This window comes from Andrena cerasifolii, chromosome 9 (assembly GCF_050908995.1).
Source record: "Andrena cerasifolii isolate SP2316 chromosome 9, iyAndCera1_principal, whole genome shotgun sequence".
Classification (NCBI taxonomy): Eukaryota; Metazoa; Arthropoda; class Insecta; order Hymenoptera; family Andrenidae; genus Andrena; species Andrena cerasifolii.
The window spans coordinates 7667235-7695219 of record NC_135126.1 but is presented as its reverse complement, the minus strand read 5'-3'; the positions used below and the strand labels follow the sequence as shown (position 1 = coordinate 7695219).

Sequence of the window (27985 nt, the reverse complement as noted above, 5' to 3'; positions counted from 1 at the left end):
AAAGATAGAAGTAGAGTGCTAAAGCGTAGAAGGAGAAGGAACGATCGGTGGATCGTCTCGCGGGTATTGATTGGCTGTTGCGAAAGCCACACCAAGCTACACCACCGCGTAGGCACGAGCTGAACTATTCCGCTGGACGTTGGACGTTCCACAGGGTAATCGCGTGTTTCTCACGTTACCCAAGTATTTTACTTGGCCGAGTGCGGTTTTCGAGATATCCCTCCGTTCGACATCGGAGTTTGAGGGAGATACGGAGAAAGAGCGGTAGGTTAGGATGCAACGCAAGCGTAGAAATGACGTAAGCGTAAGCGATCGCGAGCGATCCCTAGCGGGGAAGAGAGACTCTGTATCGGCATCGATCGTAGAATGACCCATATCCGGTGGTGACGAGGAGTCCCTAACTCCCTACCCCTAGCTCGGTTTTCCACCACCGGCGCACCTCGCGTATACGTTTAACGCCCTACACGCTACGCCGTACGCTCCGTCTCTCTCTCTCTCCCACCCCTGCCTTCCAACCCCTACGGTCGCGTATAACTACCTCCCGCCAGAACGCTATCTGCCCCCACTTCGCTCGCTCCTTCCTCCGGTGGACGAGGAAACACCTCCTCCTCCCCCGTTTTCCAGCAGCCCTGCCGCCTGCCTTCCACGTCCGAACAGATCTTGGGGCTTGTACGGGATGATAGCCGAGTGAAAAAGCTCGCGAGTCCCGTGAAGTTCGCTTGTCAGCAGCAGCAGCCCTGGCCTGCCACAATCCCTTTGACTCGGTCATCGTAAGTGTCGTGCGCCCCGTGAAAAAAAGCCAAAAATGGTAGAGAGAGCAAGAGTGTGTGTGAACTCGAATGATAGTGTGGAGAGGTTTGTTCGTTCCAAGGAAAAGAGGAAAAATCAGAGAGCGAGAGGGATGGGAAGGGAGAAAGAATTGAGGGTAATGAGGGAACGATCGGAAGAGTACATGGTTGCGAGAAAATTCACGGTAAAAGGGGGATATAATATAATACGTACACTAGAAAGTGTCAGAGTGCGTCGATAAAAGTGTCGAAGCGAACAGTTTCCTCGAGGTTGTCGAGCAAATATCGCTGGAAATAAATCCAGAGTCGCGGCTCTTAGAAATTGCCGGATGGAGAATGCTAGAGTAATCGAACGGCCAAGGGAATGGATAAACGGCAAATGCTGTGAGTGTGAATAAGGAGATAGGGGAGGATGTGCATCGATACGTGATATGTACGTGGAAGGGTACCGTAGCCAGTGCCGCCGCGCCGCTCCGCTCCACGCCGCGCCGTCGCTGCTACTCGCGCTGATAGCTGTACTGTACACTGTACAGTGTACGGGGTTGATAGTGATGCGTGACAGTTGACAGTGCGTTACGCTGCGTATCCTCGTTTTCGTCGTGCAGTGATGGTGTCCCCGGTGTTCCGTGCGCACCGGGTGTACATGTATACTACGTACCATTGGTAGTGAGATCAATAAGCAGTGCCGTACCACTCGACCCGTGCCCACACTGGCCACGGACATAAACTCATTCTCAATGCCTTAGCTTCACGCCAGCTCCTCTAACCACCTCCCCAACCAACCCTTTCTCTTCCAGTAATAACGACCATCGTGACCACCACGCGACCATTTCTCCCCTTTCTGAATATTTTATCGCAACTCGGGACGCCTTCAAACGGTCGCCCTTTCTTTCCACTTTCCACGCGATGTCTTACAATAGAAATTACTCTATTCGACGGGTCCCTTTCCCTTCCCTATGCATCACCCTATACACACACCTACCTATATACCGGTGACCATCCGTTCGTCCTTTTTCCCCTGTCCCCGATTCCCATCGACCTCCACCGTTTCTTTATTATCGGGTCCTCCGACCGAATACATTTCCATCCTCCTTCCTTCTCCTCCTTCCGCTGCGCTGCTTGGTCCTTTTCCACTTTGCTCTCCTCTTTCACGTCGCGCTTACGAGATTTCTTCTGCTTCAACATCCTAATCGATTGCAACCAACATCTTCCACAGTGCCGTGCCTTTTCTTCAGTCTGAAACGTTATTTCAACCTGTCTATTCTGAACCTTTCCGCTGAAACTTAAATTCTAGTCGCGCGTATAGCTAATTGCTTGTCGGTAGGAATATCTATGTCTCGCCTGGCCGAGATTCGGTCGTCCGCGTGTCTCAGGGGTTAACCGGAAAAAAAACCGGCGAGAACGGAGAGGAGCTATCAAAAGATCGGTATTATCTGCCTCGAGGAATAAATCCGTTCAAGCACGCTTAGACACTTTCTCGACGCTTTCTCGATAATGAATTGCTGAAAACGGAAACGGACAAAGGTCGAACATAATGCGCGAGGTTCAAACGATACAAAGGCAAAGATTGCGCTGATCGGGGGTATCGTTTCAGTCTGCGCTCTGCACCGTTTTTCACTTTTCCATTTTTACCCTCCCGCTGGATGTTTGCCAATAAAATTGTTCACTTGTGCAGAATCGTTTGTGGCGCGTTCCTTGCGATACCTATGTACATACGAGTAAGTACATATATTCTGTTTTCCTCTCGGGCGCCGCGCGGGCCGGGCGGCTAGAATACATACAGTAGTGTCAGCAAAATTTAGGCTCCGAGCAACGTGCTCCGTGGCGTGATAGATTCGAAATTATCAATCGGCAAACCCTCACCCCCAATGATTTCAAGCGCAGGAAGTCCTTCCGTCTCCATTTCTTTGGACAAAAGTAATTTGCGCGTCGACAGTCGCTGGACTAACAATAAGATCCTGTACTTATTGTTCGATACTTTGCCTTGCAATTACTCGTCGATAAACTCGATAAATATATGTCGATGGGGCTGATGAGTAATCGGCTTCGCTGTGTCGAACAATTTAACGAAATTAACGAGACACAGGCAAGGACTTTCGGTGATCCCCGAATGTATGTAGTATGATCGAGACGTTTCCCAAGAACAGCCAGGTTCCGTTCGACTGTTGCCACTAATCTGGCCAATTGAATTTCTCATTCGGAATGAAAACGACCGGCAGCTTGGGATCGAGTCCCTGGCATGTGCTGTGTGCGTTTTACATTTTACAACGCGTTAAACACATTTAATAGATAATAATACACGATCGATCGAACGAGCGACGTGCCAATCGAATAGTACGTAACTCTCGCCTGTCATTATCACGAAAATCGTCAGCACAGAATTGTGCTTCGCGTAGACCGCGGGTTAGATAAGTAGGTACATATAGGGCGTGCTGATTCTAGTTCTCGTTTCATCCTCTCTGCACGGGGCCGAGTAGGAGAAAAGGAGCGGAGGGTGCAGAGACTCGTACGTACCTACGTTAAACTGTAGCGGAAACTGCAGTTCCATTGGTTACCATAATACCGGCCCGGTGTGGACGAGGTGTAAACGAGAAAGTACCAGTTTTTCCACGGTGGTTCGTGGAGGGGTACGTGCCACGTTACGTTAGGGCAGTAACCGGGGCTATGGGGCCGTACGAAAAAAAGAATTTCTTTTCGCACTCGGAGAATCGTACGCCTGAGATCGTGCAGGCCCTGGAAAAGCCGGCAATTAATTAAGATAGCACTTAGATACACGGTAGATCGATAGGGACTGGCCGTGATAAAGACGGGCGAGGGTTTTAGACTTGAGGGATGTTGCAGTGCTGTGGCGTTGGAGGTGGCGCTTCCACGGCACCTCAGGCTCCGCAGCTGCAGGATATCGGATCTGCTGTCGGGACTACCACCTCCACAAACACCACCATCATGCAGGACGCGGTTCTCGAATCCATCCTCGAGGTGAGTTTCACAACCCTCCAAACTTTCGTCTTCCTTCCTTTCTCTCCCCCTTCCGTTTAAGCCAACCCCGTATAAAGTTTTAACGAACGACTCAACCCTTAACTCTCATTACTTGCGCGTAGCAACGAAATCAGTTGGATCTAGAGGAAATTTCTTGGAAATTAAATCGGATCGAGCAAGTATTACGTACAATATTAATGTGCACGTAATAATCGTGATAATCGTATTACCTATTCCGTGTGTTCCCGCTTGATGTTAACATTTTCGAACGTTACGCTACCACGCCGCGGAAAAAGGAACGTACGAGCTTGCGTTGCTCGTTGCGTCGAGCAAGTTGGACGTTGATGGAAATTCGATCGTATCTACTTACTTACATACATACATACGTACATGCTATAGCTCCGAGGCATTCCAATTCACATACAAGTACAAAAGCTCCTCCCTCGTGTTATTAATTGTCGGTGCTCTCACCTGATGGTCTTTTAAGCGTTCAATGGGTTACTCGAGTCGCTTAGTCCACCTTCATTCATAAATATTAAATGGAACTCGATGCCCGTGTAGGTACTTTCGAAGGGCATTTCGACATCGGGATTGCAGTTGTACGTTTTCCCTCGCTTCGCTTCCAATTCGTTCGTTAAATCTTTAAAAAGCATTTTTTAGCTGAAAAAAAAACGCGGTGTAATCGTGTAGTTACGTAATTGTCGGTTGGTTAAAACTATGACGATGGTTTTACAGCAAATGCGTGAAACGAAAACTCGAAAGGCGGAACTGGAACGACAGCATGCCGAAGCACAGAACCAATTACGCGAGAAGATAGCAGGACGCTATCAGGGCCCGGAGTCGGTTGAAGCGCTACAGTCCAAGATAAGGGAGCTCGAGAAGAAGACAGAGTTACAGATGGTCAGGCACGAAGAATTGACGTTGGAGATGACGAGTTTGAGACACGCTCGAAGCAGAGGGCCGATGATGGGCCACACCACGGTCCCGACTACTTGGCCCCCCGCTGGTTCCGAAATCGACCGAATAATAGCAAAAATAGAACAAGATAATAGGTGCGTTTCTTCATATCCCAACCTCCCCAATTGCCAAGCAAACGAGTATGTGTATGTATGTATAATATTGGCTGATGCAGCGCTAGTAGGCTGATACACGAGCTGGATCATACCCGAGGAACAATTACCACGCAGCAACCCTCGCATCAGCAAGGTATCCTGCGATCCAGCTCAGAGAATCTCCCGAACCTCGGTCAGCATCAACATCCGCCCCATCCGCACGCTTTGAGCCTTGGAATGCCAACGCAGATGGGTCATGTACGTAAAGCCCTTGACGTGTTAATTAGAAAATTATTATAACATAACTATAAAACGTGAAATAAAACACTGCGTACTAAAACAGTACGCAGGTTCGCCTATGCCCCTGACACCAATGATGCCCGGATGCCCAGCGCTAACACCGAACGGGCCGCCGTATCACTACAGCGAGCCAATACCACCGGCCCCGTCGCTCTCCAGCAGCCAATCGCAACCCGTTTTCCAACAAAAGATCCAACAATATCAGCAACAGCAACCATCTCATACCGACCTGTCAACTTCTCATTCCCAAAGTGCTCTGCCGACATCGCAGCAGAAGCAACAACAAGCGCACACCCACTTCACCAGCAATCAGTATCAGGAGAGTTACCCTCACACGCAGACCTATCAGCAGCCGCTCCAGTCGCAGCAGCAACAGCAATCGCAACAGCAACAGCAGCACCCAGCCTCTACATCGTACCTGACGCCGTCTAGTCAAAACGTAATATCTCATTATACGCAGCCAACTCAGACCGCCCAAACGTATCAATTGAATGGAAGTCAACAGGTACCAGAAACTTCCTCCTTCCCTTTACCGCCTATGCAAAATGCAAATACATACATAGCCGTCCCCTTCGTTTACAACGATCGCGGTAACGTTCAGGTTCGTTTAAATTCCCTTGGGATTCGTGGTGTGCGCAGGCAACGACGTACCCAAGTTTGTCAATAACGTCGCACCCGAATGGAACCTATAATACAGGAGCGGCTACCTTCACTGGCCAACTGTCGCATCACAATTACTCCGTTCCGCAAACCAGCATTCCGCAAACGACGCTCTCCTCGTTGCCGCCCTATTCGTCGAGCTCCTTCCATTCGACTCTGGGCGCGCTTACCAGTGTACCCCAAACCGTTCTTCCCTTCTCTAGTGTACAGAGCACCTACGCCACTAGTGGATCGACTTACTCAACCGTCGGGACCAATGCTTTTGGCGCGTCGGGCGTGAGCTCAGGTACGAATCCAATCGCCTTCCTTCGATCCCCGTCCTAGGTCCTATCCCTCACCTCTTAGCACTCTCAGCACTCTCAGCAGCCAGATACCGATCGACACTCGCTTATTCGGTAGATTCGCTGAATTCGCTGAATTCGCTGGCAAGAATTTCGAGAAGGTATTTCCCGTTGCAGGCACCACTTCGACAGGCTTGTTGCAAGCGATAAGCGACCCCCTTCAAGCCATGCAACAACTTTCTGCACAGTCCCAAGCGAACCAGCTTCAACAGCAGGCCATCATCCAACAGATTCAGCAAAGTTTGCGCGCCAGTTCGCCGACGGCCACTGCTTCCGCGGGCCAGCTCTACCTTGGCCCAAGGCAAATGCCAAAGATACCCAGTAGCATACTATCGAATCCCTTGGATCGATTGACCAATGACAATATCGTGGCCGAGGGTCAAGTAGACATGCTGGACATACCGGGCAAGGGCAGGTGTTACGTTTATACCGCCCGTTTCACCTACGAGCCGTTTCAGCATTCGCCAAACGAGAATCCAGAAGCGGAGCTGCCCGTGCAGGGTGGCGATTACCTGCTGGTCTGGGGTCAGCCTGACGAGGACGGTTTCCTCGACGCAGAAACACTGGACGGTAGACGTGGCCTGGTCCCAGCTAATTTTGTCCAAAAGTTAGTTGGCGATGATCTACTGCAATTCCACCAAGCCGTTCTGGGCCTCCGGGACGTGGACGATTCAGCTTCTACTAATATTCCTCAAGTGAGCAATGTGCATCGTCATGTCAGCAACCACCTTGTCTTCCTTCTACGGGAAAATCTGAACCTGCGGTTTCACGTAGAAGCTAGACTCGAACCTAACTCGCCATCGATCATCAGAAATACGTATCTTAAATATGTTTACGCTATCGTCTATCGTACCTACTCCGTCCCTCTCGGGAAGCCTGCTTGGACAAAATTCTGATTCCGACTCGCTTTTCTAGTGCTACCTACAGGATATCGACCTCGAGCTGGCGGCCCTAGAGGAAGGCAATCGGAATCGACAGGCTGAACTGTCCGAGTACGCGGAGCTGGATCATATCGCGGAAGAAGACGAACAGGAACCACCAGGTTGGTATACTTTTGTATCATCTGCTCCGATCGTTGTTTGTTCGGTAGTTTTAGATGAAACGCATAGATACGCCATTGCGTGCTTATGTAATTGGCGTGTCTCTACATGATGTTCTAAGTAAGCTTAAACCGTAGAATACGCTTGACGTCGCTTGTTAAATGTTCCGGGATTCAAACTAAACACTTACATATCGTCATCCCTAATATATGTATACGTATACTGTATATGTAGGTATACATAATTGCATATTACAATATAGTTACATACCATACATATACAAGTATACGTATGTATGTAATATGTATATGTACACTACACCTACTAACAATAAGTTAGCTACCTGTTAGACGCGTGAGACCCTGGGCAACACCATTCCTTATTACCTAAGCTTGTTAATTGAGACGATTATTACTGAAGCGTCCGCATTTTTATAAGAAGCGCATGTCACTACACGGTAAACTGTAAAGTGTTAAAGTGTAAAAGAACAAAGTTGGAAAGGGGCCAAGTAAGTAAGTGGTTGGAAGTGGTGAAGAGCTAGAGCGGAATCTTGCATTTTGCTGAATGTTATTGGATGGATTTAGGCTGGCTTAGAGACTTAGATAGCGAAAGATTTTTAGCTACAGCTAGGCTTGTCTTGTGTTTTTTTCCCTGAAGAAGTCTACCTGTTTTCGGACCTAGTTCCGGCGCCGCAGCATCTAACTCTCGAGCGGCAGCTGAACAAGAGCGTGCTAATCGGCTGGACGCCGCCGGAAAATACCCACCAGTTAGAATCGTACCACGTCTACGTGGACGGAGTGCTGAAAGTTACCGTGAAAGCGACCGAAAGGACCAGAGCATTGGTCGAGGGAGTCGATTCTACTCGGGTTCGTATAATATAAGATATTTCCCTTCGAATTCTCATTCGACCAGCATATTTGATGCGGTTAATAAGTATTCGAAGGTACATAGCTGTATAGCATGAGAGTATCTCACAAGGTACCTGACGTTGGAGTGATACGTATGAGCCTCGTGAGATCCTGCGTGCGAGCAAGCAGTGGAATTGGTACAACAAGTTGATCTCGTTCCATTCGCCCGTACAGCCGCATAGAATAAGCGTACGCTCGGTGACACACTCCAGAAGAACATCCCGCGATGCTGCTTGCACGATGGTGATCGGTAAGGATGTCGCGTTGGGTCCAACTGCTGTCAAGGCATCAAACGTGACCGCCACCAGCGCGGTGATATCCTGGTTACCGAGCAACAGCAATCACCAACACGTGGTGTGCGTGAACAACGTGGAAGTTAGAACGGTGAAGCCTGGCGTGTACAGACACACGATCACCGGCTTGGCACCATCCACGATCTACAGAGTGACCGTCAAGGCCAAGAATCTAAGAGCCACGCACTTCGAGGACCAAAACGCCCAAGCGGCCAACAACTTGGCGTGTCACGTCCATTTCAAAACGTTACCCAAGGGACTGCCGGACCCTCCGGTCGATATCCAGGTTAATAGCTGCGTTTTAATAGCATCTGCGTTCTAATCCTCCGAATCGGAAGGAAGCTTTTGTAGTTGGTTAGAGGAATAATGACGATGCGTTGCGGTATTTTCCGACAAGGTGGAGGCTGGACCGCAGGACGGCACTTTGCTAGTGACCTGGCAGCCTGTTGCCCTAAACGGTTCGGCCGTCACCGGTTACGCGGTATACGCCGACGGGAAAAAGGTCACCGACGTAGACAGCCCCACCGGTGACCACGCTCTGGTCGACATACACAAATTGATGGGTTTGAATCCGAAACATATCACGGTCAGGACTAAAAGCAGGGAAAGCCAGTCGGGCGATAGCTGTGCCACTGCCATTCCCTGCAGCGTTCTTCGCGGTGGCGCCACCACCCATTTGCAGCACGGATCCGCACACATGCAAGACCAGGGTCAAGCCCAGAGCTCCGTTACCGGGCAGCCGGACGACGCCAATAGGTTGCGAATGCCCGGAGCAAGCCAGCGATATCCGACAGCCTCTGTACCACCCTCTCACATGAGAAGGCACGCAACCACCAGGCTCGATGCTCACGGCCAAGTGATCATCGAGACCGACGAGAATTTGTCCGACAAAGAGATTTACCCTGGACAGAGTATGTCCCAGATGGGTAAGAGAGCCACTTTCAGAATCCACCATCCGCCATCTGGCGAAATTAAGCATTTCGCTCTGTTCCCCAGGGGTACCAGATATCGCCAAGGACTCGGCCAGTGAAGCAAATTACAGCGAGGAGGACGACCCGTCGCGTAGAGGTAGAGGCATGCCGTTGCATCACGGTGGCCACCAACGGTATGGGCCGCAAATGGGCCAGCAAGGACTCGCCGGCACGCATAGATCCGGAAGAGTGGCGGGACCCGGTGGTAGACCTCAAGATCCATATTACGACCAACCAGGTACGCGCAAAACGGATTGGTCTTCTATAAGCTTCTTCCCTTCTTTTTCTCTTGAAAATTTTCTGCAGGAAACCAAAGAAGTCGAGCCCCTGGTTACCGCGGTAGCCGAGATATGCAAGTTCAGGGCGGTACGGTTTATCCGCCGAGCAGCGGCCAGCAACTCAACAAAAGAACACGTTTGTTTGTGGCTCTGTTCAAGTACGATCCCACCTCCATGTCCCCTAATCCGGATGCCTGTGAAGAATTAGCATTTTCCAATGGCGATACCATCAAGGTATCATCTTACGATAATACCTCTACCTTCTATAATTTCTATAGCTTGTATTTCAAATACAATTGCCTGGCTAACGAAACGGTTTTCGGCAGGTGTACGGCGACAAAGACGCGGACGGATTTTACTGGGGCGAATGCTACGGTAGACAAGGATTTGTCCCTTGTAATATGGTGCAAGAGATCCAGGATCCGAATCAACTGAGCCAGGCTCAACCTGGAAGGAGAAGCAGATGGGGAGACACTTACGCCAATATGCCTGTCAAGAAGATGATAGCTCTCTACGACTATGATCCGCACAAATTGTCCCCTAACGTCGATACTGTAAGACCCTTAGCAGATTTATCTTTCTGAGTAACGAAAACCCGTACACCGTAGAATGGCATTTTTATTTATGCTGAGAGAGTGGTGCGCTTCTTTTGTTGTAGCAAGCGGAGCTAAGGTTTCGAACCGGAAACGAGATTTACGTGTACGGTGACCTGGACGACGATGGATTCTATATGGGTGAACTGAACGGGGTCCGAGGTTTAGTACCAAGTAACTACCTCGCGGAAGCACCCGATCAGCCGCCCCAAGGGCAACTTCCACCGGATAGCAGGAGGCCTCCTGGTCAGAGCCAAGGACCCGGAGCCAGAGGACCACCTCCTCCTCCGCGGGAACCTCCTCCTTCTGCTCATCGACGGGGCAAAGGTAACATCCTCCGATCGATCCGCCTTTCGATCTTTTACTCCTATACCTTACGTGGCACGTATGTAAATAGCTCCTCAGGCCAACCGAATCGACGCGCGATCTCCTTAAAGCCCTAAACTTTACATAAAATCTTCATCCTCGTCAAAATCTTCATCCTCGTCAAAAGCGTCAATAGCTCGTCAGAGTAGACGAGCAGCGGAAAACAGGTGCAACGATAAGCAGGATCGAAACTAATTGTAACAGGAGGATACACTTTCTAGGATTCCTAAGAACACGCATTAGCACACTGAAAAGAAATGAAAGACAGAAGGAACGAATGAACGAACAAACGGACAAACGAACGAACGAAAATGATTAACAAAAAAACTGGCTCGAGGGGTTAAGGTAAAGAAATTCACACTGACGTTGTTTGTTCGGCCTGTAAGCGTCAATCGGTTACGTAAAAATAGAAAACGAAGAAGAAACGGAATGATAATGAAGTCGGTTCTGAAGGAAATGGAGCGGAAGGAGTGGATAGGAAACGGCAGAAAAGGAGCAAGTGAAAGAACAAGCCGACGTCGGTGTGAATGAAAAATAGAAACGGCAAGCAACACAAGACACGAAACTAGATGTGCCAGACGACAGGCAGAACGGTCACACAAGTACATATATGTAGTGTATATGATTGGTCGGCTTAACGAGGCCCGATCGGTATTAATCCAATCGAACCTTATATTTCTAGGTTTATACGATTCTTGCCAAATTACCGAAATTTTTTAAACCGTGAAACAACGTGCCGACTATTTCGATGAAATGTTTAAGTAAGTCACTTGATGCTTTTCGCCTGAAGGGAATCAGTTTTAAATAGCCCTTTGATCACGACTTTCTGGCGACTCATTCAAAATTGGCGGAACGTAGGATCAAGTGACGAATTTCTTACGAAACGTCCAGTAACATATTCGCGCAATGTGTGAATGCGATTTATATTTGCAAAGTTTTTTAGGAACACGTACATTGCCATATGCAAAGCGATTTCTCTATCTATCCATCTATCTGCCTATCTATCTATCTTTCTATCTATCTATCTATCTATCTATCTATCTATCTATCTATCTATCTATCTATCTGTCTGTCTATACATCTATCTACCTATCTATCTGTTTATTTATTTATACATATGTATATAATAAGACACTATTATATATACATATACACATACATACGCATGTATGTATGTGCGTATATCTATACATAATAAGACAAAATAAAACACTAAGCTGCTTTCAGTGTCTCTATCAACTATCAAGCGTGCGTGTGTGCGTGTGCGTGTTCGTGAGTGCGCGCGTATGTATTGTATTTTGTACGATTTACTTTTGGAGCACTTTCCTGCTCTATACTGTTTTACATGCCTACCTTTTCTCTATCTACTATACATATATAGTATATGTGTGACATTTATGCTGTATACGTATGTATACGTGTATATGCGCGTGTATATGCATTGACACATGCCTACATATCGCCAATTTGCTGCAACAACGACACAACTCAAAATTTGCAGTATTCGAGTTATTAGTATAGAAAAGGCGGTTGCTGTCTAACAAAGCTTTTGAACCCGTTTCCCAAAAAATCGTGAGTTTAGAGTTATGCCGCTGTTGCAGCAAATGAGGGATATTTTTGCATATACATCAGTACATATATACTTTTATATACATACATGTATATAAGTGAGAAATGTATACGTATACATATATTTACGTGCATTCTATAACGACATAATCTGTTTCTGTGTGCCTGAACTGATCGATGGTCGTCGTGTCACATGATTGTCGTTCGTGTCGTGTTGTCATGCTGGCCATTTAAACATTTTAAGCACTGAGAACTTAACAACTTGTATGTAGATCGTTTTCACGGCTCGTCCGAGACTATCGAGACTATCGATACGATGTTCGGTCATATTCCGTGTCTTGATGCGTAAAATCACGGGCAAGATTTACCTACGTGTACGCGAGTTGTTCAGGTTCTGCCGAGTGCCGAGTATTCGAATCTGCCTCTTAAGCATTGGACGAGAAGTACCTATGTACATAAACACATACGTGCATACGTACGTATTTACTGTTTCCCATCGGGGAAGACGGCGCGGCGGGGCAAAGAAAAAAACGAAAAACAAACGGATAGAACGCAGGGTGGCCAAAATTAGGCAAATGAGAGAAATTATAGATACCGAAGGACCATTACTCGGCACACTCGGCAGATTCAGCCGCGTATTCAACCGTTCATTTAAAAGAAATAAATGCGCCATGAATGACAACACGGTTCTGTTCTCTTCTCTGTTGCTAGATGCCTGCATTGTGCCTGTGTCTGTCCCTGTCTGTCACTTAGACTCTAGACAACAACAACAACAACAACAACAACCATCACTAATGAACAACCAACAACATCAACTCCAACATCAACAAAACAATCCACCGCATCTAGCGTACCAACAAGCGAATCACCACAGCTACACGACTGTAACCACGTCCAATCAACATGGGCCCACACCCATGGGTGCCCATCAGCAAGGTCCCGTACCACCCCACCTTCAACAGCAGGTGAGTCCACTGCTCTATCCACAACTTTTCACTGGTGCTTGTCGACGTGCTTTCAATACTACTCTCGCTGCAAACTCTGTTGTACAATATTTCGACTATACATTACTCTTTTCTTCCTTTTTACTAAATAATTCACCGTAACATTCTTCCTCCCCTTTTCTCCTACTCACGCCCCTCACACCTCACCATCCGCTTCCCACTCCTTCACTTTGTCCCCTCCTCTGGTTATGTTCTTCATGGTCTCTTTTCTTTTCTTTTCCCTTCTTTTCTTTTCTTTTTCTGACGGTTATTCGTCGTTATCGCTCGAAAGACTGGAAAACGAGAATCGTTCAGGTAATTAAATATAAATACAAACACGAACACAATGTTTCCAGTACGTACTTGTAGTACAATACAAGATACCGATAACAGCGCTGGCATTACTAAACATTTCATTATTTAAATACCCGATTCACTTATAATCGAATCGATAAATAATACTATCAATATTTTCAATTGAATGTATTAATCTACCATATAGAAAACGCCATGTCGCGAAGCATGTCGTTAGACAACGGTCACGTAAAATTTCCATAACGGTTTGCACAACCACTGTGTAGTACCTAACTAAATATACATATGTACGCCTATGGGAATTCTTGCGCCATTCAACTGTTTTAAAAAAAAGTCACTCAAGCTCTAAACTTTTGGTTAGAATATTTTAAGAGAACTCTTCCACGGCAAAGTTTACGTATACTTGCGTTTATGGTGCAAAGCTAATAGCTTTTCTTGAAAGCTTGCAAGCATGCTTACATGCCGATATTAGGATGGCTCTTATTTACTCTTGCTAAACATTTTTTTCAAGATTTTCTTCGGGACACCCCTCTGAATAGTTACAAATAATAAAAAAAAAATCTGTGTAAAGTTTGAGCCCAATCGGATAACGGAAAAAGGTACCCCTGGGTCCTTAAACATTTAAATAATTATTTAACAGCTCATAAAGTCGAGTTTATATAATATCCTCCAAGTTATTGATTAAATTAAAAAATATGTCAAAAAAAAGTTGTAGATCCGGACAAGGAGCATCTTTTATGTTCGAGAAGGATTTAAACTTTCAAAATTTGATGAAAAAAGTTTTTTTTTTAGTTTTTCGGCCTTTTTTCGAAAACCGTTTATCGCACGAGAAAAAGTAATACAACATAAAAGATGCTCCTTGTCCGCGCTTACAACTTTTGTTTGACATTTTTTTTTATGTAATCAATAATTTGGAGGATATTATATAAAATCGACTTTGTGAACTGTTAAATAATTATTTAAATGTCTAAGGGCCCAGGAGCACCTTTTCCCGTTATCCGATCTGGCTGAAACGCTACACAGATGTTTTTTTTATTATTTGGAACTATTCTGCAGGGTGCTCCGAAGAAAATTCAAAAGTCGAAAATAAGAGCCACCCTAGCCTATATACATACACACATACATATATACATACATACCTGTTTTGTACGGATGTGCCAGAAAACACGCTTTGTTGGTAAATTAAAACTCTTACGATCTCCTGTTTTCCATTCTTCTCCTTCATTTTCCCTCCATTACTATACCATAATCCATCGTGCTTGCTTCCAGTACGGTAAACGATCTACATAAATAGAAACGAACGATCGTTACGTCGACCGAACATAGGCCGAACACTCCTTTTCCTTTGCTCAATTAATGATGCATCGGTAAAACGGCTGACTCCTCGTAGAGAAAATCACAGACAAGTACACGTACCTAAATAGCTACCTAATAGCAATAACATGCAGTATAGAATATGCTAGGGATAGGGAAGTGGTAAACACTCTTCTAAACCGTGTGAAACAGTGGCATAACGACAACTGACCGCGTAAATCTCACAGACACAAATGGTTGTCTTGTTCGTGGTCAGTTCTCACTTTAACGCTCGTTAAAAAAACGTATTTCCTACTCGGACCACCTGCCCCTGTCAGCCAAGGTACAGGTGCGGAACAGAAACGAGGAAGAGCGAGACAGAGGGAGAGAGAGAGCTGACGTACAGAATATTAGAAAACGGCGCGATCGTTGCTTCGACTAACCCTAGTCGCTTTAATTTCTAGGGGAAGGGGAGGGGAGGCGCGATCAATCGTGTTAGTAACGTGCCGGGAGGTATGCAGGGCCCTGGACAACACATGCAGCAAGCACAGCAATTGCAACAGCAACAAGACTACCAGCAACAGAATCAATCGTATCAGCAACAACAGTCGAAACAGCAAAACCAGAGCTATCCTCAGCAGAATCAAGGGTATCAACAGCAAGGTTCGGTATTCGGTTCGCAAGGACAGCAATTCCCGCAGCAGCAGCAGCAGCAGCAGCCTCAGCAGCAGCCTCAGCAACAGCAGCAACAGAATCAGGGCCCCTCGATGCAGACCGGGCAGGGGACGAGCAAACCCATGAGAGGGATACCGACCGTGTTGCCAACGGCTCAGTCCAAGTCCCAGCCGCCCACCGGCCAGGGGCAACAGCAGCAGCAACAGCCGCAACAGCAACAGCAAAGTACAGGGCCGAATCTGATGCAAAAGTTCACAGAAATGGCCGGCGCGAGCGCTGGCGGCGATATCCTATCGAAAGGGAAAGAACTGATTTTCATGAAGTTTGGTCTGGGCAAGTGAGCCACTACCCTGCCCGTGTCGCTAGCTCGCTCCGTTTCCTTTACAACTCTATCACTACTCTCTGATCGCTTTCGCGCGGATCCTATGTACATCTTTCCACTATCCAGAGAAATCAGTATTAAGTGTTAATTTTATTAACCGATCGCGGAGAGCAAGCGAGCCGCGCAGGCAGGAACGGAACGTACCTACTTACATAGGTACGGACGCATCTCGCGTCCGATCAGTTCTTCGCGAATGACCCTCGCACGATATCATACACATTATGCATACATACATACATATGTGAACGTGTGCCGCCATTGCTGCTGCTGCTGTCACTGTCAACTTTCAACCATTTCGATTGGATCGTTTGAACGGGAATACCTGGTACCTATGTATGTATTATATCTGCTCGTACGCCCGAGAATCGCTATCTTCCTATCTTCCTTCCTCGTTGCTTCGAGGCCAATCTCTCCTCTCCGTAGAACCACCAACTAAAACAATCTTTGCTAGCTATTTAGTATCTTTTGGTGACGTCTCTCGCGAAAATTATCCAGAACTTAGACGGTTTCGATGTAGAGTTGAGCGGAAATTAACGACTCCCGCTTCCGATCGACAACATTTCTATAACCTCTTTCCCTATTCTATTCTTCATCTTCTTTTCCCTCCGTCTCTTTTGCCCTAGATACTTACTCTCCTGTTTGGCTGTTACGTAGCTCATTAAAATTGGTTAGTAAGAGATGAAGTTTTTCAGAAGCGAAATCCACATCGAGCAGGCGATACTGTAACTATGGGTCACATATGTAATAATAACTAGATTGGTAACAGCTACGTATACATACAAGGAAATAGGGGTGTGCCCTTACGATATCTCACCCAGATACGGCAAGCGTGTATCGGGCTTCAACTAATCTCAAGGCAACCCAAGTCGGAGACAACACGAATTAGAATTGATTAAATACAAGAAACGTTGATATCTCTTTCATATTCTTGGGAGAGCGAAGTAATTTTGTTGGAGTTTCAAATGATCCCGGGGTGGCAGGATGACGAAAATTTATGAAATTCCGCGACAAACAATTTGTTCGTCCTCTTCTTCTCTATCGTGCCATGCCGCGCCGTGTTGTGCCGTATCCTGCCGTGTCGCATCCTGCTGTTTCCTTCCTCCTTTCGCCTATTTCCATCCGATACTATCTCGTTTCTCCGTTCCGAGGCATGCAACCCGACTTTACGCTTACCCATTCTCAAGACTGCTCAAGACAGCAAGAGAACGGGCAAATAGTCTGTTGAAAGAGATTTAATTAACGTAGATTAACACGATACGAGCTTCGACCATTCGAAGAAGCTAAGACTAAATGGAACGTAGCTCCTTGTCGTGCTCGAACACGTCTACAAATACAACAAATATTTTACAAATGAAAAGTCAAACGATACTAAATAATACACGTGCTAACGCGTATCTGACCGGAAGGATTATAATCCAGCGAATCATGGATCAAGTTGAACTACGTCGTATATATATATATATATATATATATAAATATATAAATATATACATAACTAACTAATTAACTAAACGAATGAAACACATTGCTTGATTGATTGATTGGTTGATTGATTGATTGATTCATTAATATCGTCCCAATATGAAGGGGCTTACGCTCGATCGGCAAAAGAAGATATTGCGGTGGAACCGTGGGTATTAGACTGAGGATTGAGGGGAATATTCGGAAATAGCATACGTATGTTACAGTAATGAGATATACATATATACATATATACATATACGCGTATACAGATATACATACATATACATATGCATATAGGTACATATACATATTATATTTAACTATTGCAAAGTGTTGTTACATCGCTACTTATATCGTGTTTTGTACAAAGTATCCCTACCTTTGATTGTTCTTTTCCTTTCGCCGTGATAATACATATAATATACATATAAGTGTACATGTACAGAGAGAAAAGCGGGGAATCCTTAGGAAAGCAGATAAAGCGCGACGAATTTGAAATTCATTTAGCCAGAATCAGTTTGAGAATCATAACGGAACTCGTATTTGTTGTTAAATACCGCGGTTGTGTCTGTACCGTTTGTGTTAACCGAGCGCCGACGCGACGGATGCAGCGACAAGCGTCTAAAAGCGGTTCGGCAAATCATAGTTGATTAAATAGCTAGCAGGGTATCAAGCACGCGGCCCAGTTAACGTTCGTCCTGCACCAAGGCTCACCGTCCTGGCCTCACCCAACATCTATTGCGATTTCAATTACAAGCGTGAAAGCGAAATTATATCCGATGGTTGCACCATTTAATTGGCTGAAACACGCGATATTAGCGCGCAAAGGGTTGTATCGAGATGGAGAAACGGAGGTTGGACGCCGACGGTTCGCAAACACTACAGATGTACACGGTTCTATCTTTTTTTCTTTCTCTTTTTGTCTCTACAAGAACAAGAATAGTAAAAAAAGAAAAATAACTTACTACATCTATCATAGGTACTACTCTACCACCACCTCGGCCTTCTACATATATCTAGGCTCTAGGTCTAGGGTCTAGATTCTAGATTTTCTAGAATCACAGAGCATAAACTTAACTTTCTTGGAAAAGTTTCTAGCGTTTACCAGGACCTTGTTAGCCCGTGTCACGAATAGCCCGTTACTGGACCACGAGTTTGACCTATATGTATACCTGTCCTAGTACCTACGACCTACGACCTCGTCTGTCAGTTGGTCCGATTCGCGAATCGCGAGTCTTGCTGTTGGAGGATCGTGTCCGCGGTAAATCGCGCAGGAGTCATGCCGCGCGTCTATATGTACATACATGTGTAATACGATTATGGACCAAAGAGCGCATTCTCGGGAGACCATTTCTACGGCAAATCGTATCTTTTTTCTTCCTCTTGAGTTAGCATGAACGGAATAGGCGCATAATCCCCAAATTCGTAGATAGGTGTGCGGCGTCCTGCGGCGTCGGCGTTGCAGCTTGCAACCACTGTTTCTTGCAATTCGAAGCGATGGTGTTAGGTTTAAAATGAAATTCGGTTCTAGTGTTTGTCGGTGAAGCCGGTAAAGCGATAGCAAGTTTAATACATTACACATATGCGTGCAGTTTACTCGTGGTGCTCCTGCTCGCTTTAACGGGCAAAACGAACATGTTTAAATGGATGGATTTTTCTCGGCCTGTAATCGTGCGAGCGTCGAGAACGCAACGTCCGCCTCAATCAAAATTCCCTCGATATGCGTCTATCTACATACCCCTTTACGTAGAATCTAACCCAGTTGGAGTACATGTAGGCCACACCATTAGATTATATAGCTACCCGTCGCGTCCACGCGTCCGGATAGTAAAAACCTTGATGCGATACAATAGGGTTTTCGATATCGTTACTCTTCCTTCGCGCCTCTAATCGTAAGAAATTACGAATCTTGCGATTAAAGCGAAACGTCGATAGGAGGTTCGTAGTCTCCTGTAGCTGAAAGCGCTCCTTTCTTCGAAATGTTGATTGTGAAAATGTTCCAACGACGATCGTACGAAGACAGTTTCGTTTCCCCGATGAAAAGCTCTTCGTCCGATGCAACTCGTCGCATCCATGTCCGGAACCACCGTGAATCACCGTGAATCTTTACTTTCCACATATCTCACTCGTATTCCTAAAAAAAAAAAGACAAAAGAGGAAAAAAGAAAAGAAGACTGACGCAACATGTAAGATTTACAAACACTTAACAGTTAACACGTTTGCTCGTCGATCGATTCGCGTCTAAATCGAGAACAGAAAATATCTGAAGTAATAAGGAGTCACTCGTCAGAGTATGAAAGAGGAAAGAGCTATCGCTGCTGGCGAATGTGTTAACTGATGTCACTTGGCGAATCTCTAGAGTCTAGCCTTTATCATCTTCCATCTCTCTAACGCTTTCGTCTCGTCTTTTTTCTACCGGTCTGTACTGTATAGCGTATACCGTATACGAGAGAGAAGGGAAGGCGTATCGAGTGTGTTTGAGAGAGAATGATGAACAAGTCACGAACAACTTCTATCCATTATCGTTAGATGTTAGATTTAGTGATTTACGCAGGTAGTATTAACGTTAACGACACACGAAAAAGTCAAAGAAGAAGGAGAAAAGATTTCAGTACCCCACGTATTGTATCGAGAGCCAATTTCTGTCCCTTCTCTTTGTGATCAGACCAAATCTTAGGAGATAATAGTTTTAACAACAACAGGAACAATAAGCTGACACAATGCAACGGTCGAACACGATTAACAACTAATGAATAATTCTTACGATTAGTCGAATTTGTTTCTTGAAATGTTTACCTAAAAAGGGGAAGGTGATTTGAACACAAGCGCAGACTCAACTTAAGTAAGAAAAAAAAAGAAGAAATGGAGGAGGAGAAGAAGGAGACAAAAGTGTAGGAGAGCGGTAACGGGAAGGAGTGGAGGTGGTGGACTGGTGGAGAGGGCGGGGTAATAATAATGAGAGAAATTGGAATTCTCTTAGCTATATCGCGAAATCGTTTGTCAACCCTCATTTCTGTCTAGTATCTCACTTGTACATTGTCATTGTTATAAATTTAGTCGTTGAATGGATTCGTGTAAAAATCTTTTGATACCGCGACAGCTGATACCGCTACGTGAACCGCAAGTGTAAGCCGCGCCGAGATTCATGCGTACGTGTACGCATATCCTATACTTAATTATGTTACACGAGCCTGATCGGGGAATGATGGCCGATCGATCGTTGATCCTCCTTCGCCCGCAATACCGTCTAAACTCTAAAGTCTAAACCATGTAGATTCAAACTTTTCTTCATCTGGCAAACAGAAACTAAAGAGCGTTAAATCGATAAGCGTATTTCGGGGACACTCGAAATGCTTCCCTTCAGAAACCTATGTTTTCCATTTCTCCCCCAGAAATACATAGGCGAAACGCGCGACACGCGTTTTTTTTTTTTCAATTTAGCTCACGACTAGCGAAATAGTAGACGATACTCTGGCCTCTGGCAGTTGTTACTAACGAGTATTCATTCTCTATCGGAGGATTAAAGCCCCATTTAGAATTTTCGTTTGCAAAGACCATTTACAGAGAGACAGAAGAAGGAAGGAAGGAAAGAGGAAGAATGTGCATGCGTGTGCGCGTGTAGAGGCAAGAGAGAGAAATGGGCGACGCGGTGATAGCTCCTAAACAGGGCGTAGAAAAGCTGAGAAACATATTTGGATGGTGTGTTAGCCAGGCGCAAATTATTGTCATTCTTTCTCTTACCCTAAGATATCCTAAGATTGTATAAACAGAACGTAGCGCAAAGAAGAAATCAATGATGTACACATATACAACTTTTAATATAACGAAGTATTGCATCGATCAAGTATGTATGTCGATTCGCCAGCTACGTACGTTTGTCATTGAGTAATCTTGCGCTTTGTTTTTTCTATGAATCGGTAAATAACGATCTATTCCTTGTTAGCCCAATTGAAATAACGAGAAAAAAAACTGCTACAAAAGAGAAAAATCAACAAAAACATAATGTTATTATAAACAATTAATTAATAAAAAACGAATCTTGTTTGTTGTTACTTTTGGTATCCTCGTCAAGTCCTTTTCACCGACCATGAGTTGTCCTTCATCGGATACGGAATTGCGGGAATTGCGAAAATTACATTTCACAGGAGTTTGATGAACGAAGGTACTTTATTTCGCCGATTCCACACCGCTCTGATATAAATGTACAAGTACATGTAGTAGATATTACATACTATACGGAATGTGTGTACTCATGCTGTGTACACGTGTATATATATAATCGAGCGATGTATGTATGTATGCACGATATATGCAGGTTCCAAATACCAAGGACTAACGGGATAGCGAAGCGAGCAAATTCATAATCTACGTATCTTCCTCCCAGACAGTCTCAGTCAATATAGCAATGTTGTCCAGTCCTCTCATTGGTGCATACTCCAAAGTCCACATCAAATTGGTAAAAACAACTGAAACCAATATTGCCAGTTCTGAATCTGAACCCGAGCATAAGTTATTCTAGTGCTTTGTTCTTAATTCTCCAGCTACAGACGTAGGCATGTATTGTGGCTAAGAAATTAAAAAATTACTCTAATGTACTAAAAAAGCTTACGCATCTCGCCCTGATGCAAATCCGCTATCAGCTCCGGACACGAACTGTTACAAGGATTGATAGGAGTCAAACGAAGCTGCGTAGCTCCTCGCAACTGAGCGAGAGCAATCAGACCAGAGTCTAGTTCGACCTTTTTGTAACTCGGGCTATTGTAATCCGAAGACATGAGGACCCAATTGAAATGTGCCGGCGAGACCGTACTCGAAAGGAAGTATGGCCGCTGGTAATATTTTCGTAGAACCTTTACCGCGTTGATGTCGCAGTTCTGCCAATGCACAAACCATTTAGCCACTTCCGGAGAATGTACTCGGCGCAAAAAAGCTGCCAAATCTGACGAACCAGTTCTTAAATTCGACGTCAGAGCACATGGTACAGTTTCCATCAATCGTTCGTTTTCCAAGTAGAGCTGTTGTTCGTATCAAATAAATGCTATATCAGATAACTGCTCAGCTCTTTGTAGAGTAACTACATATTATTCTGAATAGAAAGTATTTATTCTTTCGATTTGCCAAATACCATTCTTTCTACCTACATGAGTGATATTATCGAACCAGAAATAATCTGTATTCATAACGGTCCACGAGTCCATTGCATCCGTGATAATTGCAGGCGCGTCACGGCTCAAATAGTTATCGACCAGATTCCGATATCTGACGTCTGACAACCGATCGATGGTTTCCAATGCTTCGCAGGTCTAAAAATTTATTTAACTTTAAATCAAAATAGCAACAAGCAACGAACTGTCTACATAACTGGTGAACAGTTTAAACTAACAAGGGGAGGACGCGATGAGATAGACATCGATTTTGATGAATCTTAATAATAGAGATATTTACAGTCGTATCGGAAAGTAAGTTGACACTCTATAAAATCGCATAACTTTTTTAAAATTGGTCCAAACGACTGGAGTTTTCTTTTAGAAGCTAGCGGAATTAGTTTTCTAGGTGACGTGTTTCGTCGTTTTGAAATAAATTTCAACTTGTCGGAATAGCGATGAAGATAGTGAAGATCGTTTTTTTTCAAATTTTTTTCTGAGCCTGTAATCAACATTCAAAAAACCCGTTTGTAGTTTGAAGTAAGTTGTATACATGGTGAAAATTTCATCTAAATCGGTTAACGTTGCTTTGAACTACACACGTTTAAAGATCGCAGAATAAGGTCGAAAATCGCGAAATTCCCGAAATCAGCTATAAAATGCGACTATACATGTAAATTATTACAAATTTCATAGTGGCTGTGGGATTTTAATGGGTAAAAATCCCACACTACCCTGGCGCCCCCAGGGGATTCCCCTCTGGAGGCATCGGGGTGCCTTTTGAAGATATCCCCACGTTAAAAAAATTATAAAAAAAATATTAATTTTTTTTTTAATGTGGGGATATCTTCAAGAGGCACCCTAAGGCCTCCAGAGGGGAATCCCCCGGGGGTGCCAGGATAGTATAGGATTTTTACCCACTAAAACCACAGCCACTATGAAAGTTTTAATCATGTAAATGTAAATATTTCTATTATTAAGACCTATTGGCTGAAACGCTTGAACACCTATTTACTTATTTTCACCATAGATCCATTGTGCCAAGGCTTATCAAAATCGATGTCTATCTCATCGTGTCCTCCCCTTGTAAGTTAATATCAGTATAAACTTAATATCAATGATCGTACCACGCAATCCTCCTCTGTAATGGTATAATCATTATAAAACGGATTGTTGATCATACAATTCTCGTAATACAGGGGCTGCCAATTCCAAATTGGCAACACTTTGATGAGTAACAGGCGACTGATCGCTGTAAAATGTGTTCCAACAAAGTCAAGCTGCGCAGCTAGACAGGCCAAAGTGCCAAACACTATCAGGACAAGTGTACCACGAAAGACAAGTTGTAACCAGGAACGCCGCATCGCCGCCACCAATGGCTGACAAATAATATCCATTTCTTCTTCTGTGAAACCTGCCTGTTGACAATACCTACGGGCAACAGTGTTATTGAGAAATAAATGATGAATATTAGAAAAAAATATGTAGATTATGTACGGCGATGCCGGGAACAGGACAGTTGCTTTAATTTACTTGTAAAAAGAATTCAGTTCGTCGTCTATTAATCGTAGTTTCTCCGAGTGAGACATTTCTTGTTCCTTCACGTAAGTATAATTATTTTTCCGTGGTTGTTTAATGCATTTGCTACTCGACATTTTCTCCTCTTTAATTCAATACAGATTAATTCACAGTCACTCGGGTCCGCAACTGAACAATCTTCTGACAATCTGTTAATTATTGAACAGTGACAGCAAGCAACAGCAAGTGACAGTGTCGCCGGTATGTTTGAGTATTTTGTGCATGCGCACATCAGCGCACATCCCCGCACATCTTCGGGCGCACATCACGCGACGAAAATATTGATTCTTACTACTGCCACAGAGTACAGACCACTGCAGAGTGGGTACTCGTGGGTACTCCTGGGGGTGCTGCTGGGGGTGGGACACCGAACCATTATTGTACATACCATTCTCCAGGCTGCTCCTGTCGCATGCAACGTTATCAATCCAGAGTGGAATTCGATTGCGATCCTACTAGCGGTTCAAATTGAAACTAAATATGTCTGAAATCGATCTGGATCCACATTCCACACCACACTATGAAGCTATGAACCATATCAATTATAGTCCAGTGAAATTAGACGGAAATATGCCCAATCTACGGAATAAATCCCAGCAAACTAAATTTTCGGATGGGCCTTTATTTGGTCGTTTTAAACAATTTGTCAAATATCCTCATCGATCCGACCGCCGCTAAAAGTGTTACAGATCAATATTCTATAGATCAATGCTAAATCTATCAAAGTCACTGATATTTTCACGTACATTTCGACAATTAATAGCCAAGGGATACGTACCAGAACATTTTTTAATTGGAATCCAAATTCTACATATATCATTTTGGCTGGAAATGATAAAAGTTTTCAAAGTTTATTCCTTTTCACGATTAAGAACTGTAACTATGTACATACATACCAGAACACTTTGAGGGCCACTGAGGGCAAAGTCGTTTACTTATTAATGTAAATTGTATGTCAATAATTATCATTATCTTGGAAGTACTCATGTAGGTATGTACTTGTTTAGATATGTATGTATGTATATAACTTACATACAAACATTCTTACTCGCTATTTGTATTTGAATCTTTAATAAGACTGTACGAGCGGACGATTGGCGACGATTTCGATCGGTAAGTTTCAGTTCATCTTAAACATGCGCACGAGTTCTTGCTTTTGCACTTAATACCTATATACCTACCTATACTTAAGCCGAGCACTGGAATAATGGTGGGATTTTAAATCCAAATGTTACAGGCTTATGATATTTGAGTTTTATCATTTTTAAATTTCTGTTGTTGATCGAAGTACAAGTTAGAAAAATGCATAAAGCAAGGTTACTGGGTAAGTTGCAGTAATTAGTGTGCTATTGCGGTGTATCAAAGAAAAATCTGATTGTTGTAACTGAATATTTCCACTTTTCTCTTCACAAGCTGCTGAAAATGTGTCTGCAGCATTGCACACTATCACTCGAAATATTGCTGGTCTTTCAATGTTACCGGAGACACACCAGATGCTTCAGAAAACATGCAAGTACATACTTATATTTACAAACAATTATTTCTAACATACTTCTTTATCAATCACTAATCCCCCTAATCTATCTGTTACAATAGCTTTCATCGAATATTTTACATTATTCTTGCAATGTAACATATAATACGTATTATCGTAGGGATTTTGTGGAAGGAGAGTTGAAACCAATAGCAGCAGAAATCGATAGGAAGCATATCTATCCGAAAGATCAAATAAGTAAAATGGGGGAATTGGGTTTAATGAGCGTAGCTGTGCCCGAAAGTTTAGGTGGAACTGGGCTAGATTATCTGGCCTATGCCGTCGCGATGGAAGAAATATCCAGAGGTTGCGCCAGTACAGGTGTTATAATGAGCGTACACAACTCTCTTTATCTGGGACCGATAGAAAAGTTTGGCAATCGAAATCAGGCAGAGAAATATATTACTCCTTTCTTAACCGGTGCGAAACTTGGATGTTTTGCTCTTAGCGAACCTGGTAATGGTAGCGACGCGGGTGCTGCTTCTACCACTGCCAAATTGGATGGGCCTAATTATAATATCAATGGCACAAAATCGTGGATAACAAATGGTTACGAATCGGATGCAATCGTTTTATTCGCGACAACGGATAAGTCTAAAATGCATAAAGGAATAAGCGCGTTCATAGTTGACAAACCCACCAAAGGCCTCTCCGTTGGTAAGAAAGAGGACAAGATGGGTATCCGAGGTAGCAGCACTTGTTCGCTAATATTGGAAGATTGCAAGGTGTCGGATGAAAACCTATTAGGGGAACCAGGAATGGGTTTTAAAATTGCAATGATGACTCTGGGTATGAAATAAGTACGGATATGCGCGAGTATACGATACATAAACATCAGCTGCACTTATTACTTTTAGATGCCGGTAGAATAGGCATTGCTGCCCAAGCTTTAGGCATAGCTCAGGCATCTCTTGAGTGTGCAATCGCATATGCAGCTAACCGCCAAGCATTTGGTAGTCCAATAATCAAGTTACATGCGATTCAACAAAAGATTGCAGACATGGCATTGAGGCTAGAGAGTTCAAGATTATTAACGTGGCGCGCTGCTGTACTGAAAGATAGAGGCGAACCGTACACGAAGGTATATAAAACGAAAGCTACACACAGTCGCACAAGCGTATGTATGCGTACATACGTACGGACACGCTATGCATATAACTAATGTCTTGATTCCGTAGGAGGCTGCTATGGCGAAGTTGTCGGCATCCGAGGCATCTACTTTTTGTACCCATCAATGTATACAAATTTTAGGCGGTATGGGTTACGTTAACGATATGCCAGCGGAACGCCATTATAGGGATGCACGTATTACCGAAATTTACGAAGGTACATCAGAAATACAAAGGCTCGTCATTGCCGGAAGCATTATAAAAGAATACAATCTCAATTGACAGTTTTCACTATTCTCACTCTTCTCAATGTAACACGTGAATATTTTTATCTACTTTTATATTATATTATATCTCTACTATATACATACATATACATATATATATTTTGTATACGGAAAAAGTTTTAATAAATTCCATATAATACGACTCATGATTTATGCATTTCATGTGGAGAAAACATACGTACGTGTATATACGTATGTAATTATGCATATATGAACCCGCTCAGAAAGCGGATGGTTCGGAAAAGCGACCGCGCAGGAGTCGATGCCTGGGTCTGTTTGGATCCGTAGTACTGTGTATGTACTATGTAGTAGGGTGTAAGTAGTATGCACTGATTGTAAGCAGATGATTATACGTATAGATTAGGGTGGTTCTTATTTACTCTTGGTAAAAAATTTTTCGGGGCACCCTCCAGAATAATACCAAATAATAAAAAATAAAATGGGGCCCTTAAACATTTAAATAATTATTCAACAGCTCACAAAGTCGATTTTCTATAATATCCACCAAGTTATTGATTAAATAAAAAAATATGTCAAACAAAAGTTGTGAATCCCGACAAGGTGCATCTTTTATGTTGTATTCCTTTTTCTCGTGCGACAAACGGTTTTCGAAAAAAAGTCCGAAACACTAAAATAAAAAAACCTTTTTCCCCCAAATTTTTTGAAAGTTTAAATCCTTCTCGAACACTTTTTATTTATGACGGCGAACAAAAAAAATGTAATTTTTATTTTCGAGGACTATTTTTTAAATATTTAAGGGGGGGCATATACCGAGATATACAAAAAAAGATAATTTTTTCTCCATATTTTCAGTGTTTCATATATCATGAATGTTTCCTGAAAAATTGGTACCGAAATTCGCAAAAATATCGAAGATATTGATCATGATTTCGAGAAAAATGGATTTGAACACCTCACTTCTGATGTCTATATCTTCGATATTTTTGCGACTTTCGGTCCCAAATTTTCAGTAAACATTTATGACATATTAAACACTGAAAATATGGAGAAAAAAATTGTTATCTTTTTGGCGTATCTCGGTATATGTCCCTCCACCCTTAAATGTTTAAAAAATAGTAGGAACTA

The 27985-nt window shown here is 43.9% G+C and overlaps 3 protein-coding genes and 1 long non-coding RNA gene across 13 annotated transcripts; 2 read left to right on the top strand and 2 right to left on the bottom strand.

Moving 5' to 3' along the window:
* Nucleotides 1-40: 40 nt before the first annotated feature.
* Rbp (RIMS binding protein) lies at nucleotides 41-21299 on the top strand. 8 transcript variants are annotated; one of them, XM_076820444.1, is made up of 18 exons: nucleotides 41-770; nucleotides 2464-2506; nucleotides 3630-3764; nucleotides 4500-4816; nucleotides 4897-5074; nucleotides 5160-5621; nucleotides 5756-6062; nucleotides 6235-6812; nucleotides 7033-7159; nucleotides 7815-8023; nucleotides 8240-8644; nucleotides 8756-9284; nucleotides 9355-9567; nucleotides 9636-9841; nucleotides 9934-10161; nucleotides 10266-10527; nucleotides 12847-13100; nucleotides 15191-21299. In XM_076820444.1, the coding sequence occupies exons 2-18, from the start codon at nucleotides 2495-2497 to the stop codon at nucleotides 15740-15742; spliced, it is 4974 nt and encodes a 1657-aa protein (XP_076676559.1). In that variant the 5' UTR covers nucleotides 41-770; nucleotides 2464-2494; the 3' UTR covers nucleotides 15743-21299. The 8 variants fall into 8 exon arrangements, with proteins under 8 accessions (XP_076676559.1, XP_076676561.1, XP_076676562.1 ...); XM_076820446.1 differs by lacking the exon at nucleotides 2464-2506; XM_076820447.1 differs by lacking the exon at nucleotides 2464-2506 and having other exon boundaries at nucleotides 49-155.
* On the bottom strand, nucleotides 13093-15114 carry LOC143373313 (uncharacterized). The gene is made up of 3 exons (XR_013086447.1): nucleotides 14850-15114; nucleotides 14573-14715; nucleotides 13093-13411 (listed from the first exon to the last, which is right to left on the bottom strand). It is a non-coding gene; the product is annotated as an uncharacterized LOC143373313 (long non-coding RNA).
* A 96-nt stretch (nucleotides 21300-21395) lies between the features above and the next one.
* Nucleotides 21396-25019, bottom strand: LOC143373307 (uncharacterized). 2 transcript variants are annotated; one of them, XM_076820453.1, is made up of 6 exons: nucleotides 25002-25019; nucleotides 23925-24098; nucleotides 23519-23822; nucleotides 22389-22550; nucleotides 21857-22262; nucleotides 21396-21713 (listed from the first exon to the last, which is right to left on the bottom strand). In XM_076820453.1, exons 2-6 carry the CDS (start codon nucleotides 24044-24046, stop codon nucleotides 21613-21615), a joined length of 1095 nt encoding a protein of 364 aa, XP_076676568.1. In that variant the 5' UTR covers nucleotides 24047-24098; nucleotides 25002-25019; the 3' UTR covers nucleotides 21396-21612. The 2 variants fall into 2 exon arrangements, with proteins under 2 accessions (XP_076676568.1, XP_076676567.1); XM_076820452.1 differs by lacking the exon at nucleotides 25002-25019 and having other exon boundaries at nucleotides 23925-24237.
* Nucleotides 24931-27042, top strand: Arc42 (Activator-recruited cofactor subunit 42). Of its 2 annotated transcripts, XM_076820450.1 has the most exons (6): nucleotides 24931-25082; nucleotides 25207-25293; nucleotides 25383-25482; nucleotides 25625-26292; nucleotides 26361-26584; nucleotides 26682-27042. In XM_076820450.1, the coding sequence occupies exons 2-6, from the start codon at nucleotides 25272-25274 to the stop codon at nucleotides 26892-26894; spliced, it is 1227 nt and encodes a 408-aa protein (XP_076676565.1). In that variant the 5' UTR covers nucleotides 24931-25082; nucleotides 25207-25271; the 3' UTR covers nucleotides 26895-27042. The 2 variants fall into 2 exon arrangements, with proteins under 2 accessions (XP_076676565.1, XP_076676566.1); XM_076820451.1 differs by lacking the exon at nucleotides 24931-25082 and having other exon boundaries at nucleotides 25089-25293; nucleotides 25383-25478.
* Nucleotides 27043-27985: the final 943 nt, after the last annotated feature.

Bases quoted from the DNA above. Each gene is read 5' to 3' on its own strand.
- Rbp (XM_076820440.1), top strand. From the start codon at position 2,432: ATGTTTGCCAATAAAATTGTTCACTTGTGCAGAATCGTTTGTGGCGCG. The intron at 5,622-5,755 runs GTACCAGAAACT...TGGTGTGCGCAG, and splicing joins AATTGAATGGAAGTCAACAG to GCAACGACGTACCCAAGTTT. The intron at 9,842-9,933 runs GTATCATCTTAC...GGTTTTCGGCAG, and splicing joins CCAATGGCGATACCATCAAG to GTGTACGGCGACAAAGACGC.
- Arc42 (XM_076820450.1), top strand. From the start codon at position 25,272: ATGCATAAAGCAAGGTTACTGG. The intron at 25,483-25,624 runs GTACATACTTAT...GTATTATCGTAG, and splicing joins ATGCTTCAGAAAACATGCAA to GGATTTTGTGGAAGGAGAGT. The intron at 26,585-26,681 runs GTATATAAAACG...TTGATTCCGTAG, and splicing joins GAGGCGAACCGTACACGAAG to GAGGCTGCTATGGCGAAGTT.
- LOC143373307 (XM_076820453.1), bottom strand. From the start codon at position 24,046: ATGTCGAGTAGCAAATGCATTAAACAACCACGGAAAAATAATTATACT. The intron at 23,823-23,924 runs GTAAATTAAAGC...TGTTGCCCGTAG, and splicing joins GAACTGAATTCTTTTTACAA to GTATTGTCAACAGGCAGGTT. The intron at 21,714-21,856 runs GTAAGCTTTTTT...TATTGGTTTCAG, and splicing joins TTTGCATCAGGGCGAGATGC to TTGTTTTTACCAATTTGATG.